Source organism: Labrus bergylta, chromosome 2 (assembly GCF_963930695.1).
Source record: "Labrus bergylta chromosome 2, fLabBer1.1, whole genome shotgun sequence".
Taxonomy (NCBI): Eukaryota; Metazoa; Chordata; class Actinopteri; order Labriformes; family Labridae; genus Labrus; species Labrus bergylta.
Genome location: NC_089196.1, coordinates 16535721 through 16554248, shown reverse-complemented (window position 1 = coordinate 16554248; position 18528 = coordinate 16535721). Strand labels below are relative to the sequence as shown.

Here is an 18528-nt window from a genome sequence, read left to right as displayed (position 1 = left end):
GCCGGTCAGTTAGTTAAAGTTCAGTGATTGGCTGATATAATGACTGGGCTGCTATGATTGGCTGAAGAGGTTTAAGTTTACAGAATTTGAACTACATTTCCCAGCATGCAGAGCTGAACCAGAGAGCCAAAAATGCCTGCTGTGCTCTGAACGTTTGTTTGATTAAGAAATTTAAAACAATAAAGTATCTTTATATATATATACATGTCTATATCTATTGATACACTGTACTGAACTTTAATTTCCAAAAGGAAATAAAAAACTGTATATATATACTGTATATAGACTATATACTGTATACCTGAAAAAGCATGAATTAGGATTTTTAATCAGTATGAAATTTACATGTTATGATGTTATGTTGGCATGAAAATGTATCACAATTAATTTAGAAATATCTCATAAATTTCCTTTTTGACATGTTACTAGCTAATTTGAGTTGCCACTTACCAGACACAGATTATGACACTCAGCAGCTGTGTAATTAGAAACGTAGCTGGCATCCTACGGAGGTTGTGTTAAACTTAAAGTCAAACCACTGCTAAATCTTCATTTGTAGTCAGAAGAAAACTAGTCCGAACTGGAGCTGAACATAAAGGGTTTGACCTGAGGGGGGCGCTGCAGGAAAGATTGCAGTCCACATGATTAAAAAATACTATTATTTTTTATTTATATTTCAATATAGAAGTTTAGTTCAAATAAAAAAGACACACATCAGTCTGATTATCAAGAAGCTTTATTGTTGTCATCAGTGAGTATTATAATCATCATCATTTGTCCTGTTGCTATGGGCCTGTGTGCCGGACTGCAGGAGGCTGTTAACATGCAGCAGAGCCGAGCAGACAGACAGATTGGAGGACAGCAGGTAGAGGAGTAGACAGACAGAGGTAGGTCAGACAGATAGGTAGACAGACTGAGGGGATAGAGGTAGATGGGTGGTCAGGTAGTGAGGTAAGTGAACAGACTGACTGGAAGGGGGGGGGGGACATACAGGTTGGGGCAGGCAGTGAGGAAGACAGGTAGACAGACAAAAAGAGGCAGACAGGTGGTGGCAATCAGACAGACAGGGAAAAGACAGATATGCAGACAGGAAGGAAGCCAAATACGGAGAGGCAGGTAGAGCAGAGGACAGAAAGGGGAAGACAAACTGAGAGATAGAAAGAGAGATAGACAGAGATAGAAAGGGGAAAAGACAGGTAGAGACATATAGGAAGGGACAGACAGAGAGAAGGACAGACAAAAAAGTAGAGACTGGTATATGGAGAGAGACAGTCAGGAGAAAAGTCTGATGCATACAGGAGGATAGTCAGGTAAAGACAGGTTGGGGACAGGCAAGTAGAAGGAAAGACAGGTAGAGACAGGTAGGTAAGGTGAGACAGACAGGTGGAAAGACAGATACAGACAATCAGTTAGACATAGGAGACAATGTATGTGGGGAAAGACAGGTAGTTGGAGACAGACAGGTAGAGCCAGGTAGGTGGGGGGACAGGTAGCTTTTGTGTTATTTACATACAGGTAGGCAGATGCGATAAAAAGCTTATTGGCTGTCTTCCAGAGGCTCCGTCCCTCTCTCATCTGTGTCGGCCAATCCCCTTTGTGGAGGGGCAGGCTCTGCAGGCTGGGGGGAAGGGTGTGAGGAGGAGGAGGAAGAAGAGGAGGAGGAGGACAGGGGGAGGGGAAGGTCTGGGGGTTGTTCAGTCTGTGATCTCCCTCCCCCATCTACCTCGCCTCCCATAAGCCCCTCCTCTGCCTGCGCCCCACCTGCGCCTCCTCCACCTCCCCCACGAGACCCAGCGAACTGCAGGTGAGGCAGGAGGGCTGCTGGGGCCTCCTTCTCCCTTTCTCTCTCCCCTGCTGCCTCTCTCTCACGTCGCTCAGCATACAGCGGAGCCTCCAAGCCGAGGTAGGAGGCACTGAGCTGCCGCAGGTCCAGCTCGAAGGGGCTGCCACTGGGATGCACTGCTGCTTCACCACCCTGACCTCCTCCCCCCCTCTTACCCCTGCGTGGGTGTGAGGAGTTGGTGGCAGGGAGGCTATCAGGAAGCAGAGACTGGATCTTCGGAAGCCAACGTTTACGGACCCTGCGGGCATTGGTGCACATGTCTGCCGCAATGACGTTCATCTCGCTCTCCTTAAAGTTAGGAGCAAAGTTCTGACAGTAGACTGAGGAGGAGGAGTAGGAGGAAGACAATTAGGAGGAAAAAGAGAAGGCATAACAGGAGGAAAGAAGGGACAGGTAATTAGAGGTGGAACATGACAAACAAAGGATGAATAGGTAGGAGAGAAGTGGTGTGGCGGAGCAGGAGGAGAAAAGTAAGCAAGATAGTGGATGTGCCGAATTGACAAAGAAGGAAAAGGAGGAGGAAAGGTAAAAGGAAGAGAAGGGAAAGAAATGAGGAAAAGGAGGTAGAGGAGGAGGGGATGGAGGGAAATGAAAACACAATGATAGGGAAAAATAAGGATATAAGTGAGTAAGGAGAAAAGGATAAGAAGGAGGAGTGGTAAGGAGGAAGATGAAAGGTGAAAGAAGGGAGAAAATAGAATGAGACCAAAAATGGGGGAGGATAAGAAAGGAAAGGTAGGGGAGGAAGAAGAGGTAAAAAGAGAAGAAGAGGAGGATGAGAAAGAGGAAGATTAGAAGAAGTTAAAGGAAAGTGAGGGAAAGTGAGTAGGAGGACCAAGAGGAGGAGGGGGAGGAAGAACAATGAGAGAAAAAAAAATATCTCAGTATTTCCAAAATAAAGTAAAAAGACATAAATCAATGAGTCAGACGATATATATGTGTGTGTGTGTGTGTGTGTGTGTGTGTGTGTGTGTGTGTGTGTGTGTGTGTGTGTGTGTGTGTGTGTCTCACGTTTGACAGTGTTTAACACTCGGTTGTCCAGGGGCTTTCGGCTCGGATCATTGGTTGAGGAGCGGATTCCTGTCCCACAGCTATTGGCCAGAGTGTTTCTATGGATACCATAACAACCCAATCAGCACCTATACCAAGCTTTAGATTACCTCGCTCACCCCCACCCTTAGACAATGTGACAGAGCTGTTATGTAAAGCAGCAGCTGGATCCTGAAGGAGGCTCAGTGTCAGAATGTTCCCAAATTTCAACAATCCCACCACAGTCTGATGATGTCACATGACATCTGATGATGGCACATGACGTCTAAGGATGTCAGACTGTCTGAGTTTGACACACGGTCGATGATGTCACCAACTTCTGATTTTTACTTTAAAATGCCTCAGCCATCGTATCAAACAGTACGCAGATGGGCAAACTGGCTTCTTTTAATATCTGAAGGCTTGTGTGAACGGATATGTAAAGCCAATACGCGCTGTGGGCTGTTTAAAGTTATTGTGATATTAAATCGACCTGTGAAACTACTATTTTAAACTGGAAAAATTACATATTGTTGGTTTAAGTCATTGCTGAGGTATCCAAAAGTTACAACTTACCTAGCAGTTTACAAAAACCTGCAAAACTGAGGTAAGAACTAAGTAAAGAAACAATATATTAAAGGTAAACAAACACTGAAGCTCTCTTTTCTGGAAGTATTTATAAGCTATATGTTTAGTAGTTCAAAAAAGTTACTCATATTTATTGTCAAGGTAAAAGAAAGGGGAAGCGATATACATTAACTGGAAAATACGTTCCATAGAAGTATTCAAAACTGAGATGTATTTATTTCATTATTTATTTTGTATTAAAGGAATAACGTTTTTTTATTTAACCACAAACATAACCCAAGTTATCAGGTGTTGGTAGGTGTGTTTTTTAAGAGAGTCAGGCAATTGCCCAAGCTAATGAAAAACATTTCAGTACAGTTACACAGCTCACCTGTCAAAGAAGGTAGCCAGCAGTCTCCTGAGCAGCACCTTGTGTTTTACTCCAGCACACAGGTGACAATTCATCAGCTGACCTCGTGTCATGAACACACCTGAACCTACACACAAAAACACACACCGAACACAGGAATATTAGCACTATGAGTTACTATTTAATATATTTTTAGCCAAATACACTTGTGTTAATGACAAATTATTATTATTTCACCACTTTCACAATGTGCAAAATAAAACACATCATATGATGCTATTTTTATTGCTGTGTTCAGATAACAGCTAAAGTTAGCATTTAGCCACTTACTGCTCTAGTTAATATTACTGTTAGCTAGGAAGTGCCTGAAAGCTATTATTTCATTAAGGTAGCGTTACATCGAAGCAGCAACCCCGGTTGTGAAACATTTAAGGAAGGGTTGGCAATTTTCTCCAGATACACTTTTTAAGATTTTGGTTGAAATTGTCTTTCGTTTAAGAAACAAAGAAAATTAGTAATCTCTAGCAGCAGTAAGCCTGTAAATATTTCGACCAATGTCTGCCACGACGTGACAATTTGATGAACCAATCATCCAATCCCTGTCTCCCTGCTCGTTCTCTACCCCTTGCGTGCACTAGCTCACACTCAAAGTGCGTCACTGATGACGGAGTTTACACTGTGAGTTTGTCATTGGCAATTGTGAATAGTAAAATATATTTAATGGTTATCAACACACACTGTATAGGGGTTGAATTTTTTAAATAACTCACTAGTTTTGATTTTATGAAGGATATGAGTTATGCATAATTAAGAGCGTGATGGATCTGACTGCATGGGGCCATGTTCAGCTTTTTGAGTGTCATTAGGTTGGCCAAAAGTTTGACAGAGTCAGCATTTCCAATTTGGCAAATGCCATGGCTTCCAAAACAGCCACAAAGAAACCAATGGGTGACATCACTCAAGCTTCGATTTACAGTCAATGGCTGCATCAAACTATACAAAAGATGTAAACTCATGCCCAACATAATTTTAGCAAGGATGTTGGAGGTTGTTTCTTAATGTTGGCTGAGAAGTGGATAAATACTTATAATAGCTGTTGTCTAACTGAAGCTAACTGAATAATAAATGTGTTGTTTAACCTTGAATTGTTTATGTTGCTTACTAATCAATACACATTCACAGATCATCTGTGCCTACCAGCCACCAGCTCCACCTTCTCCCCTGGGTCTCCTTCAGTGTAAAGCGATGGGTGACAGCGATACCCAATCTGACTAATCAGACTGGCAGGGAGGGCCATGTTGTCTCGACCAACCAGTACGCAGGGCCGACGCTCATTAGCCAATGGGAGGGACAACATCTCCATCTTCTCTTGGACTGGATCAATAAAAAACAGTAACAAGGTTGTCATTACCAGGTAGCAATAATAACAAAGCTATTGAACAACGTAGTGTGATTTCATGAATTGTTATTGACTTCACACTGCTCAAAGAAAACTCTGATGATCTTCCCACAACCTGCAGACAAATCTCGACAGTCACAGAAAAGTTTACGATAGGTCCTGAGTGCCGAGGTCTTTCCACATTTTTTATTCATGAAGTCAGTTTCTGCTTCAGCTGTGAGATTATTTGTACCAGACTGAATATGAAAAAGTCTAAATTTAAAAAAAAGTCAGCTATACAAGCAAGTGTTTATTTCATCCTACAAATTTTCTTGTTTGATTTATTCGATTAATCTTCGTGGTTCTACAGATGTAAATGCCTGTAGTGGACTTAACACACAGCTTGGTTTTAATTTTAGTTGCTCTGATACCACAGTTCCTGACATTATATTTTCAAAAAGACCTCAGTGGGTGGAGAAAATATTATTATATTGTGCTTTCACACAAGCACAAAAATCATAAAACTTTGTGAACGTGAACGCCAAGAGCTGGATCTTCCGATTCTTCTACCCCATATATGTTCCTGCCAGCCACCAAGTAAATTTCCTGCGTGAAACGTTTATATCCTGTGACAGGCGCAAGATCATAGACTGTATGTCTGGGTCTGGTGCGATCTCTGTGCACATAGCCTAATAAAACTGCCACATTATGTTTTCTGTTTTTCAGTATTTTCTTCTTTGTCCTTTTGCTATAGTGAAAATGTTGAACTTGGATATAAAGGCAAAATTTGTCATCTTGGTGTCAGACTCTGTTGTTTCATCCACATTGTTCTTTTTACGTCATATACCGCCTCCTGAGACCTGAGTCCTCAAACTCCTGCCGACAGGGATAGTCTCCCGCTGTGAAGTTTATGTGTGGACAAGCAAATCAGGAAGATTTCAGGGGCAGTCTGCCTGCAATTATCTTGAAATTTTCAGGAGTTTATATGCGAAAAGGTTTTTAGAAAGTCCTCTGAATAGATGAATCCATCCTGTGTTGGACCTGGATGTAAAGAGTTCTCATCAATGAAATAACTTAGTTACTTAATTTGTAGTTTGTTGTAAATTAAGCCCAATTATGCAAACACAAATTGATTGGATTGTACCATGATGTAACTTACTGTAGGGGTTTCCAGGATGTCCGTAGATGTGTTGGTATAGTCCAGGATGGACACTGCTCCCATAGTAATCCTCCTCCAGCTCCTCCTCGGTGGCTGGGTGAGAGGGTGGGGAGTCTGTGGGAAGGCTGGAGCCTCCTGGACTGGATCGCCCCCCTCCTGCCAGTAGATAAGACTGTAGCCCTGGAACTAAACCTGCACTTGCACCCAAGTAACACAGAGCACTGCTCCTGGAGGACTGGAGGTCCCCAGCATTGTCCACCCTGAGGGCAGTACAATTAGAATTCAATTATACATGTTGTGGTTCAACAATATTGTTCTCTGTAATATATTTATTTATCATACTGTATATTTGCATATATCAGGTTATTTTGTCCTCACCTGCCCTCCTCTCCTCCTCCACCTCCTGCTGCTGCTCTTCTCCCATTGTCCTCAGCAGGAGGAGTGTCAGCTCTCTCCTGTTTGATCCTGCTGACAGCCAGCAGCAGTTCCTCTGGGCTCAGAGCTGGCTGGTCTGGACTGGCCTCCTGCAACTGGGGGGCGCTGTTTTGCTGTTGAACCATCTGTGTGTCGAAGCCCCCAAGCTCGTCTGCTGACGTGGTCTGCAATGCATTACTGTGTTTAAGTAACATCTCAACTTGCATTATGTGTTCTATATATTTTTTTAATATACCACTGTGGGCATGGCATAACCCACCTGTGAATCACAGCAGAGAGGTGAGGAAGAGGAGGATGCCTTCATCATCATAAGCTCCATGCCTCGCTCCACGATGTTCTGGATCTGCAGGTACCCGGCGGTGTACATGAGCACCAGCTGCTCACTTGCAGCCATACTGAGACGCCCAGTGTAGCAGAACGATAGAATCTGCTGGAAACATGCTGGCGTGACTGAAGACGGCAGCTCAAACACTGCCTGGGACGAGGATGATGATGAAGAGGATGAAGAAGAGGAATCTGCTGCAGAGCTGAACAGGTCTCTGAAGTAGAGCGATGAAGCGGCGAGGACGGCCCGGTGTGCCTTGAAGGCCTGACCCTGCACCAGAATAGAGACGTCACAGTAGTGACCCAGCAGCCGCTGCTCGTTCAAGCTGCCAAGCACGCTGCTGCCAAAGTCTGGGATCTCCACCTGCAGCAGCCCCTCCGACATGGTGGATAGTGGAGAAGAGGACAGGACAGGAAGTGACTTAGGTTTCAGACTATCTGGCGGCAAGGTGGAGATGGTCCTGCCCAGCCAGAGGTCAGAGTGTTTAGGTGTCAGGGATCCTGAAGATATCACCTCCAAAATGATGCAGATCCATTTTGTTGTAGAGGAAACAGTGAGGTCAGATGTCAAGCCTTGTGGAGACAGAGAAGAGAAGGAGAAGACGAGATCATCAGGATGGGCGTCAGCTCCAAACAGAGGGACAGTTATAAATGAGGAGGAGAGAGAAGACAGGATTGGGAGGAGGACTGAGAGTATAACACGACAGCTTCACACCTTCCTGTCTACTTGCAGAACAAACTGGAAAAAAAACACATCTGACACCTCTCAGTTTTTTTCTGCTCCTCTTTCCTCCAATGTTATCAATATAAAATAAAGTATACTGTTCATACAGTGTATTTGCTTGTACTGCATTTAAGAATTTAAAAACAAAACAAAAGAAACAACAACTTTAAGAGTACAGGGTGGAGATTTTGAGCCAAACTAAATACAAAAAATCAATCATCTTTATTGTACATTGCTTTTTTGATTGTACTTAAATATTTTTTAATACTGAGACTTTTCATTCGAGACCTTTTAAGCCCCTCTTCTTAATGACATCACTGTTTGATGACACTCATTTTCATCAGTGAATCTAAATTTCCTCTCAAACTTGACGAATCTTAATGCAAGCAAGCCTTAACACTCAATTCAGATTTTTCGTTCAGACCTGTTTTTTTTTTTGTTTGGCTGTTCACATTGCATTTTAAATGTGGCCTGTATCAGATCCCTGTGGGAATCCACATATAAAAGTGACCCAAATGTGATTTAAAAAGATCAGATTCCATGTGAATTGCGCTGTTCACATTGTCATAGAAAAGTCTGATCAGTATGAAGGAAGCATTTGTTTCTTTAGTGCAGCAATAGGTTGGAACAGGCTTAAACAATTAAATATATGTTTACCATGCAGAAGCTAACCCTAATCCTGTTCTGTTCTATACCAGATTTCTGTTTTACATTCAGTATATCTTGGTTACCACAGATGGTTTAAGGCCTGCAGAAGGAAGACAGACGTCCATCACTACAGAGGCTTGTTAACCCATCATTAATGTAAAGATTTTGAATTTTTAGAGCAAAAAAAACTAATAACCATAAACTATAATCTAAATTTCTACTGAGGATGATGATGGTTTTGTAAATAAGTTAAAAGTTATTTTGCTACAGCACCTTAGCATTCACAGTATGGAGAAAAAAAGCTCTGTGTCATAATTAATATCAGACAAGTGTTTAGAGACTGAATAACTTTGCTCCGACGACCTTCATCAGTCCACTGCTATCAACTCAAACACCCATGCTTCACTCTGAATGTTTTTCTACTTCTAGGCTGCAGGAGGGGGCATTTCATATAAACTAAGAACAATGCTGTCACAATGTCCAGGTCAAGAGTAGATATGCAACAAAGGGTACAACTCTTAAAATTATGATCGCTGGGAATTATTTTACATGGAATGAGTTTTGGAATTTTTGTGCGGCAACACATTGGTTGAAAGTTTGGATGTAGATAACTTATTTTAGACCTCTACAGTATAAGTAAATGGTTAACCATTTTCATAATATCAAAGATAAAACAATGAGTATATTTAAATATACTGAGGTTCAACACTGATGTTTGACTATCAGCTGTTTTTTCTTTGGTTTTCTTTAAATAAGCCAGTTTCTGGTGATTCAGCTTCATCAAGTGTTGTATGTCTGTTTCTATGCAGAAGACAACATCCTGTATGTCAGACATTTGACAGCAAACTCACCAGGCCTGCTTCAGATACATGATACATTCCAGACTTCTTATGAATCAAAAAAATGAACAAAAAAAGGTTTCTTATTCTAATTCTGAACAACATGATGAGTAATGTAATAAGACAGCAGATCCCGTCTTGCCAGTTCCTCCAATCTTCACACGCCTACACAATAGCTAAAAGTTACTTTTGGAATTCATTTAAAAAACTTTTTTAAGTTCTAATGAGCCTTGCACTTGTATAATTATCAGACTGCAGGGTGAGCAGAACATTTTTTTTGTTCATTGTGCGGTTATAGTGAAAGACAATAGTGAAGACATGTTTTGGACATTTTGTTCAATGCCTGATTGTTGTTATCCAAACTAAACATCCTGATCAATAAAAGTTGCAAAGGACTAACGTTTGAACACACTGCCTCTTCCTCTTCCTCAGAGTCTGTATAAAATTTGCCTTGAGTGATTTGTGCACCAGTATTTTCTTTGGATCCTGTCTGAAAGAAGGAATTCACTGAAAAAGTTAATAAAGTCCTTTTCTGAAATCACCGAACTCCATTTGTGGAGACTTTGAAGCGCAATAGTTTCCTTCTACATAACTTAGAATGTTTCAATCCAGAGGTCTTCAAAGTAAAGCAAATCTGTAGGTGAAATATCCTCAGGAAAGCGAACTAGAAATTATGATCTGATCAAAATGAACTAATCCTTTGCAGATGCCATCAATGATAGTCACTAATCCAGGTGAGTAGCAAGTCTGCAGCAAGAAAGGTGTGAGGCTGACGATCTCATTAGTACCAGCCCAAGCAGAACCACAAGTTCACTTCTCGTGTTTTTGTCCTTTACAGACACATTCATTTATTATTATCATATTTATTATTTATGACGGCACAGTGACGGCAGCTGTTTACTTCCTGCTACAAACACATGACTCTGTAGAAAACCTGCAGGACTGCAATCTCTGTATGAATTAGGCATCAGACAATGACTCTCCAAAAAAGAACAGTCCAGTAGAGTCCAGCACACTCCCTCATGGCACAGCACAGTCTAACAGAGACAAATACAGTCCAGTTTTTATTAGAGTCAAGTGCCGGTGGCATCAGGTACAGTGAAGTCTAGTCCAGACCTATACAGTGGAGTACAATTCAGTACAGAGTAATTTAGTCCGGTCATGTCGATTGTAAGCAAGTTTATGGTATTTTTGCACTTGCACAAAATTCAGGTAAGCTGCATATCTAAATGCAAACAGACATTTTTTACAGCCCAATTTTCTTAGACATAACATCCTGAACATAACAGGAAATATTCAGGTAAGTTCACCCCATGTGGCTGATGGGGGTAATGACGTTTATTTGAGTGACTGGTGCGCAAATCATGTTATCTTGGTGAATGTACTGAATCGGCTTCATACTCTTTTCAGCTTGCCAGCATAGTCTTTGCCACTTGTTTGTTGACACTGTGAATTCAATCCATAACACAAAGCACTGACATAAAGGCAAAAAAGCTATCATTATTGTGATGGGCTCTGTCGCTCTGTCCTCCATCTTGGATTTCTGAGCGTCTTTTTTACATCGTCTCTTGCCTCCTGTGAAAACAGCTTTAGTCTCAAATGCAGTCTACCAGACTAAAGTCCAGAAGATTCCGGCCCAAAGCAATCCTATACAGAGTGTAATAAAGCTGAGTCCAGGCAAGTAAATTCCAGTCATGTACATTAGACTAGGTCAGTTTAGTTTACTAGAGTTGAGTCCAGTTAAGTCAAGTACACTCTAGCCTTCTGCAATAGAGTCCAGTATTACCCAGTGAACGCCAGTCCACTCTTGTCTGAATTCTGCTGTGATAGTTATTATCATGTTGATTTGAAGTGTTAATTTATAAGTGGAGTTTATTTTTATTAGTTATTTGATGCAAAAAGGAACCGATGTATCATCATGATTGACAGCTCTGATCACAAATGTGGACTCTTCGACGCTCTTTACCTGATGAGTAGAGCATGGGAGGAAATGCAGAAGAAAAATGAAGGAAAACTAAAATTACAGTCATTTAACTGTAATATGAGTGTCTGCTTAAAACTGACACAATCTGTTCTACTGTGGACTGTACTGACCTGAGGGATCTTTGATGTTTTATCGGTAAGTTGTGCTTTTGTCAATCCTGTGGCTCCACCAAACAGGTCCCTTCTGGCCATGTCTTGGCTCCAAATTACATTACCAGCACAATATGTCATCACCTGTCGGGGGATTGATTGACTTCACTTTTGCACAATGGAAGGTGTCGGAAATGTATACAGTCAATGGTCCAGGCCAGTTTAGAACAGATAAGTCTATTCCAGACAACTCTTGAAGAGTCCAGAACACTCCAGTACAGCTATGTCAGGGAGGCTAATATAGTCCAGTCTTGTATATCGATGTCCAGTTGAGTCTAGTACAGTCCAGCACTTTCTTTCACAGTCTAATCCACTCCATTCTAGTCTTGTACAGTAGTAGTCTAATTTTGTGCTGTGGAGTCTAGTCTAGTACAGGAGAGTCTTGACAAGTTTAGTCCTGTCTTGTACACTAGAGTCCAGTTTAGTACGGTCAAGTCCACTAAAGCTAAGTCCTGTATAGTTAAACCAAGCTTGGGCCAATACAGTAGAGAAGAATACTGTACAGTCTAGTTCAGTCCAGTCCACCCTAGAATACTAAAGATTTGTCACGTCTAGTACAGTGGAGTCCACTCCACTCCATTCTGGTCTATTAAAGCAGGGTCTAGACCATGTAAGTAAGCTCTATTCCAGTCAAGTACAGCAGCATTTAGAGACTTGCTCAAACGGTCTAGTACAGTACCAACCATGAAATCTAGCACAGAACAGAAGAGTCCAGTCTACATCTCATACAGTGAAGACAGGATTAGCATATTATGCTCCTGTTCAGTGTAGTGAAGTTTAGTACAGTACAACTGAATCTGGTCTCGTCTACTCCAGTCTAATACAGTAGAGAACAGTAAAGTCTGTTAAAGTCAAGTCCCGTCTGGTACAGTAGAGTCCAGCAGAGTTGCTTCCAGGTGCCTTTGGTCTGTTTCAGAGTTCGGTTTTATTTTTGTTTACAGTGTGACTACAGCAGAGAGACAGAGTCTGAACAGACAGACAGACAGACAGACAGACAGACAGACAGTCAGACAGACAGGTGGTGAGGAAAAAATAATGTCCACAGACAGACCAGAGGCAGGGACAGACATACAGACACACCGGTGGACAGAGAGACAAACAGTTGGTTTAACAAGAAACAAACAGTTTGAGAGTCCAGACAGACAGACAGACAAACCAGCAGACAGTCAGTACAGTTACAGTTAGGAAGATAATGGATGTAAGACAGGCAGACAGACGGGTGGACAGAGAGACAGACAGTTACAGTTCCTTACCTTCTCTCTGCTCCTCTTCCTCCTCTGCTTCTCCTCCATGCAGCAGGCAGGACGGCTGGCTGGGAGAGGTTTTCTTCTTCTCCTCCGCTCAGTCAACGCATCGTCTGGTGTGTCACAGGAGGGGGGGGGGGGGGGCAGGGGGAGGACGGGGGAGGTAAAGGAGGAGGAGGGGGGAGGCAGAGACACAGCAGACAGCCGAGGAGGAGGAGGAGGAGGGAGGAAGAGGAGGAGTCATCTGAGGACAGCGAGGGAGCTAATGCGGCTAACTGCCCTGCAGAGGACGAGAGAGGGAGAGAGAGAAAGAGGGAGAGAGATACAGAGGCAGAATGTGGAGAGAGAGGGGCGAGCAAGAATACATTTAACTGTTCATTTGCTATAGAGAAGAAAACACTGCAAAGTCGAAAATTAAAGACACAAAATATACACCAACAGCACATGTAAACACTACACACACAAACAGATAAATACACACTCCCGGGATGTGTGTGCATGTGTGTGCACGTGCCTATTTGTGTGTGTTTGTGTGAGTGAGTTTGTGTGGCATGACTTGGCCAAATGCACAGCGCTGCATTGCAGTGCCGAGGCTGAGTTGGCATGCCGAGTACATAGCGTGCATACTGCGACTGTGTGCCAGGCTGAGACACACACACACACACACACACACACACACACACACACACACACACACACACACACACTCACACACTCCAACACACACACACAGACAGACACATCAGCAGCTTTTTGCAGCCTCAGCTTCCATCATCACAGCTCAGAGTAGTTTCTAACATGGATGAGAGACAGTTAAAGATAGACGGACTGTAACTGTATAGAAAGAGAAAGGCTTTCTCTGCCCGCATGCCTGTCTGTCTCTCTGTAATTGTTTCTAGACAGGCAGGCATGACAGACAGGTTTTGTGCCTGTGTTTAAAGTTCTCCATCCAAAGAGAGAGAAACAAGTAGGATGGGAGGGGGGGCTAAATAAGGACTTCTACAGAACCTGTTGTGTTTTTCTGCATGTATTGTCAGTCCGCAGACCTCTATCAGCTCCACCTGGTGACATTCAATCACATTTTATATATTTCAAATGTGAAACACTACTGCACTAGATCAGATCTCAATATGTAAATGGGTTGGGTGGGGTCTGAAAAGTGAATCCAGTGCAGAAGTGTCTTTAAACTGCATTCTTTCCATTGGCCAGCCGGGGCTAACTCCAAGTAGGTGACTTTATATTCGTCTATAAGGAAATTTGTCAACTCTCAGTTGATTTAATGTGTCATTAAACATTTCCCTTAAAAGTTTGTGATTTCAATTGCTTGTTTTACATCTTATCAGTACAGAACAAGTTCATTTTTTAAATCATGGGCAGAATATACAGTCATCAAAGCTAATTGACAAATTGCCACAATTGCGAGTAGTAGACACAAATATAAATATTGTTTTCAGCATTCAGTTAAAAACTGTCTTAAGAGTCACATTAAGTTTTTCAGTAACGTTGTTGTGTTAAAAGCCTATTTTTTGTGTGAATAAACAGGAGATACTTGGTTCAATGAGCCATTTTACATAGAGCTATTGTACTTCCAATCCATGTCACTAAAAGAGAAAATATATACAGAAATGTGAAGGTCTAACAAGCTATCACTAACATTCCTCTTCTCTGTACCTTTTGAAATTATTATTTTGTAACATTTCTTAAACTGAATCAAGTTTGCGTTATGTTTGAGTTTAATGTCTCATCCTATCACAAATCCACCCCACAAATTATTTCGCACTTTGGCTGTGCTTCGGTTGTAGGGTCGGGTTGGTTGTCTCTCAACAGGAAGGGTGGGGGTTCAATCCCAAGCTCCTGCGGCCTATTCGTAAAACCCTTGACCCCAAGATACTCACACTGCTTTGTCGGCAGCGTGTGAATGTGTATGAATAGGATTAGTTTATACTGATGGCTACTTTACATAGCAGCATTTGCCATCATCGATTGAAAAGGTAGGTGCGACCTGCGGTGAAAAACATTGGGTAGAAGACTAGAAAAGCATTATAGAAGCTTAAGTCCATTTACAATTATACTTTTAGGTTTTTTTTTTAGATGAAGCTTTCCTCTTAAGTTATAAACACCCTCTGTCAGTTTTTAGTTGGAATCAAATACTTTTTTAGTTTATACTAGGACTGCCAGCATTAACTCAATAATTGCAATGCCATTAAGGTAAAACAATAATGCATTATTCTTTTTCAAACGCATTAATTGCATGCTCTTTTGTGACTATAGGCACACCGTATAAGAATGACTCTGCTGCGCCTTTAAATGGCTCCTTTCCATGCTCGTTTCAAATAAAAAAACCTCCTGGACAGCCCATTTGACCAGTCAAAGGTAATATTCATAAAACTCTTAGCTGTTCCCTTTAACGGTTTTCGATCAGTTTTCGATCTGTAACAAGTTCCTTATCTGGGTTAAGTAAATCTTGTAATCAACAAGTAGGCTACATATCGATTACCACGGCATGTGAGTGGAAATTCAGTCAGGTCTGCAGACATTTTCTTAGATGTGCCTGTGTTGTGCATAGAGCAGTTAGTCCTTATGGAGTTACTGTTTAGTTCTGTCTAATGTTCCAGTCTGACAAACAACTGGCCCCAGTCTGGCCCCTCAGTAAAAGTGGTCTAGAACCGCCACTGAACATACCTGTCCATCAGACCAACTTTAAAATTTAAATCAAGCTGGCTGTTTGGATGGAGCGTCTCCTCCTTGGTCTGCTGAGCCAGCGTGAGCTGCACCTGGATCTCCAGTGTCTACTATGCCGGACTACCTGCCAGCTCATTTAATAGAAGCGTACTGTTGTTTAGCTCAGTGCTTCTTTCTTGTGAGATAAGTTTTACTTCCTGTACATGTAGGCAACTCACAGCTTTATTATTTTCGTTTCATTTGAGCAGTGAAAAATAATGTCGGCATTTCCGAGACAGAAAGCTCACGGCTGAATGATTACCTGCAGTGTTTGTTTACAGCGTGCAATGTTCTTTCTCCCAGGATGCTGCTGTGCTGACTTTAGTGTAACCCAAATGGAAGGATAGGCTATGTTTCTGCAATTTTAGTTGGAACTAGAGAAGGCTACAAACATGACAAATATATAGATGCATTTCAACTTTTTAAAAGTCTTTACTTCCATTTGAAGTGAGGGTCTGAAGATGAACTGCCACTGTGACCCCCCCCCTACCTCTGTTCCCTGCAAGGTTGCCACAATTTCCCAGTTTGGGATCAATAAAGTAATTCTATTCTATTCTATTCAAAGATTGTATTCAATAATGTTTTTTAATCACCAAGACTGATTGAGAAGAAATAAGCCATATAATTGTAGTTTAATAATTAACCACAAATCCTGAATTGGGACATCACTGGCTGAGCACTGCTGTGTCTCATTAAGTGCAGTAATTGCCTAGCTTCAATATCAGAGTAACTACACTGTCATCACAAATACAACACGGACAAAAATACACCAGCTATTTATAAGTGGCACAAAGCGGAAGTTTTAAACTGGTAATCATTATTTAACTTTCCTTTATCAAAATATGAAGTGTTTCCGAGCAGTAACAAAACTGGCTGTTCATGTTCTTTTTAAAGACTCTATTTTTGTTAAAATGATCCAGCTAATTACTTAACTAGGTCTTTGTTTTTGTCAATCATGTTATAATTGGTTGCTCACACACTGTATGGTCTCTAGCGAGAACCGACTATACAGTATGTTAATGTAACTTTAGCAATGCTAACACAATTTTACCCAAAGCCACCTCGTTGAAAGTTCTGTGACGATTTAGTCCAATAAAATTTGTTGGTGTGCATGTTTCAATTGTTGTCTATGCTCATCATGTCTGCAGCCATAATTCAATCTGCTCTCTGCACCTCCATCACTTGTTTGGTCTTGTTTGGATCTGCCACCAAACAGGACAAACGGCAACGGACAGTCAGGCAGTGACGCCGAGATTGAAAAGCGGCACACAAAATGAAGTGCAAACTTTCATCAGTAAATGTCGTAAAGCAAGTTCAATGGTGATGAAGTACATATGAATCATGTTGGTGGAAGTTTGGCGATTCTAGAGTAAAATATGAGTGGTAGGCCTACATGACTCTGGCTCCCTGTTAGTTCCCTGCCATAGTTGTCGAAGTTGCCTGACACGAATAACAAAGCGGCATTTCCAAGTGCCGCTTGACGTTCTCGGCGCTAATCAGGGTTGCAGAAAAATCATTGGTGCTGACCTGCCCTCCAACCAGGTCTTGTACTGGTCCAGGGTCAGGAAACGGGCCGGTAACATCATTGTAGATCCCTCACTCCCTGGACTCAAACATTCAAACTCTTCCCCTCCAGGATGTGTTACAGATCACTGAACGCCAAAAAAACCTGACAAGAACAAGAATCTCCCCACAGGCTGTTACTGTGATCAACGCTTAACAGTCACAGTGCCAGAACTGTCATGTGCAATAACCCTGAAACAGTAACACTCACTGTAAATTTTAATTATTTATTAATGCATGGTCACACACTTAATTATGAAAATATTTGAAAATATGGATATACTGGAAAATAACTATCTGCCTAATGTAAAATAATTCATTTGATACACAGTTACAGTTAATCATGTTCATTTAAGTATCTTTTTGCACTACTCACCACTGCACTGTTGTCTTATTTAGTCTCACTAGTTTTTGTTTCACATTTTATTTTATACTTTTGTACATTGTGAGCACAGTCTATTGTCGAATTCCTTGCATGTGAGCATACCTGGCCAATAAAGCTGATTCTGCCAAACTGTAACACCAGCTGCATTAGATGTTGAAAGGTGGGAGGTGCATTTACTAAGCACATGGGCAAAACTGGCAAAGACCCCTGCCTGCCGTGAAAGCTGTCTTGGCGTTGTCTTGCTCCTTGAGCTGCACTTGCATCCAACAACTATGGTATAGAGTGGTCACTACTGAAGTCATGAAGCGTGTGTATGTGAAAGAAAAGAGACAATGGGTGTGCAGACTGCAGCGTGAGGAGCACCAGGAGCCGAGCTGAGCATAATGGCAGATGTTTGCAGGGGTGGATGAAGATGGCAGTGTGCAGATGGAGACAATTAGGAGCACCAAGAGCATAGAGCTGAGTACAGTGGCAGGGGAGAAGTTTTGCAAGAGCTGCGTCACCAGTACGACCGACCCCCAACGACTATGGCTCAACAGCAAGCACTGGGAGATACTGTATGTTGAGGTGTGAAGCTCGTTTCGCCTTTCCTGCCACCTAATAACCTACAAATTACTTAATGTGATTTCAGGCTGCCTTTATTGAATGTGTTTAATGTTAAGTTGAGATTTACCTCCCTTGTTTAATCAGATGTTCCTACCTTGGTGGAGTCCTCTGGGTGGAGGCAAAAAAGGCCCTCACAGCTCTTGATTGGAGAAGACCAATGACATCCGCAGCAACTTCTCATCCTTGTTGATCTTCAGCACTGCCACATCAGTTACCATCAATAATCTCGAGAGGGGGGTTGGTCCAGTCGTCCTCACAAACACTCATTCCATCATCGTAACAGGGTTGAGTCCGGGCTTCACTTAAGACATTTCTTCCAGTGATAAGGGGAAATCCAGGCATGTCTCAAAATATTCTGTCCACTAACAGATTGAGTCTCGTCGTCCATTTAGAAATCCATGCATCCTAATAGACACTCCATATTTTTGTGGAAGTGAAAGTCCAGACATCCTTCATACACTCAATACTTCCTTACGGTAATCCAGGCATCCCTATAGACAGGTTTATCCATCAGTAGGGTGAAATCCGGGTGTCCCTCCTGACAATCCATCCATTTCAGG

At 41.9% G+C, this 18528-nt stretch overlaps 1 protein-coding gene across 2 annotated transcripts; it reads right to left on the bottom strand.

The window, feature by feature from the left end:
• Positions 1 to 720: 720 nt before the first annotated feature.
• Positions 721 to 12956, bottom strand: LOC109995899 (nucleus accumbens-associated protein 2). 2 transcript variants are annotated; one of them, XM_020649786.3, is made up of 9 exons: positions 12703 to 12940; positions 11411 to 11533; positions 7041 to 7678; positions 6725 to 6945; positions 6347 to 6606; positions 5007 to 5183; positions 3831 to 3936; positions 2855 to 2952; positions 721 to 2163 (listed from the first exon to the last, which is right to left on the bottom strand). In XM_020649786.3, the coding sequence occupies exons 3-9, from the start codon at positions 7488 to 7490 to the stop codon at positions 1538 to 1540; spliced, it is 1938 nt and encodes a 645-aa protein (XP_020505442.1). In that variant the 5' UTR covers positions 7491 to 7678; positions 11411 to 11533; positions 12703 to 12940; the 3' UTR covers positions 721 to 1537. The 2 variants fall into 2 exon arrangements, with proteins under 2 accessions (XP_020505442.1, XP_020505441.1); XM_020649785.3 differs by lacking the exon at positions 11411 to 11533 and having other exon boundaries at positions 12703 to 12956.
• Between the last annotated feature and the right edge of the window lie 5572 nt (positions 12957 to 18528).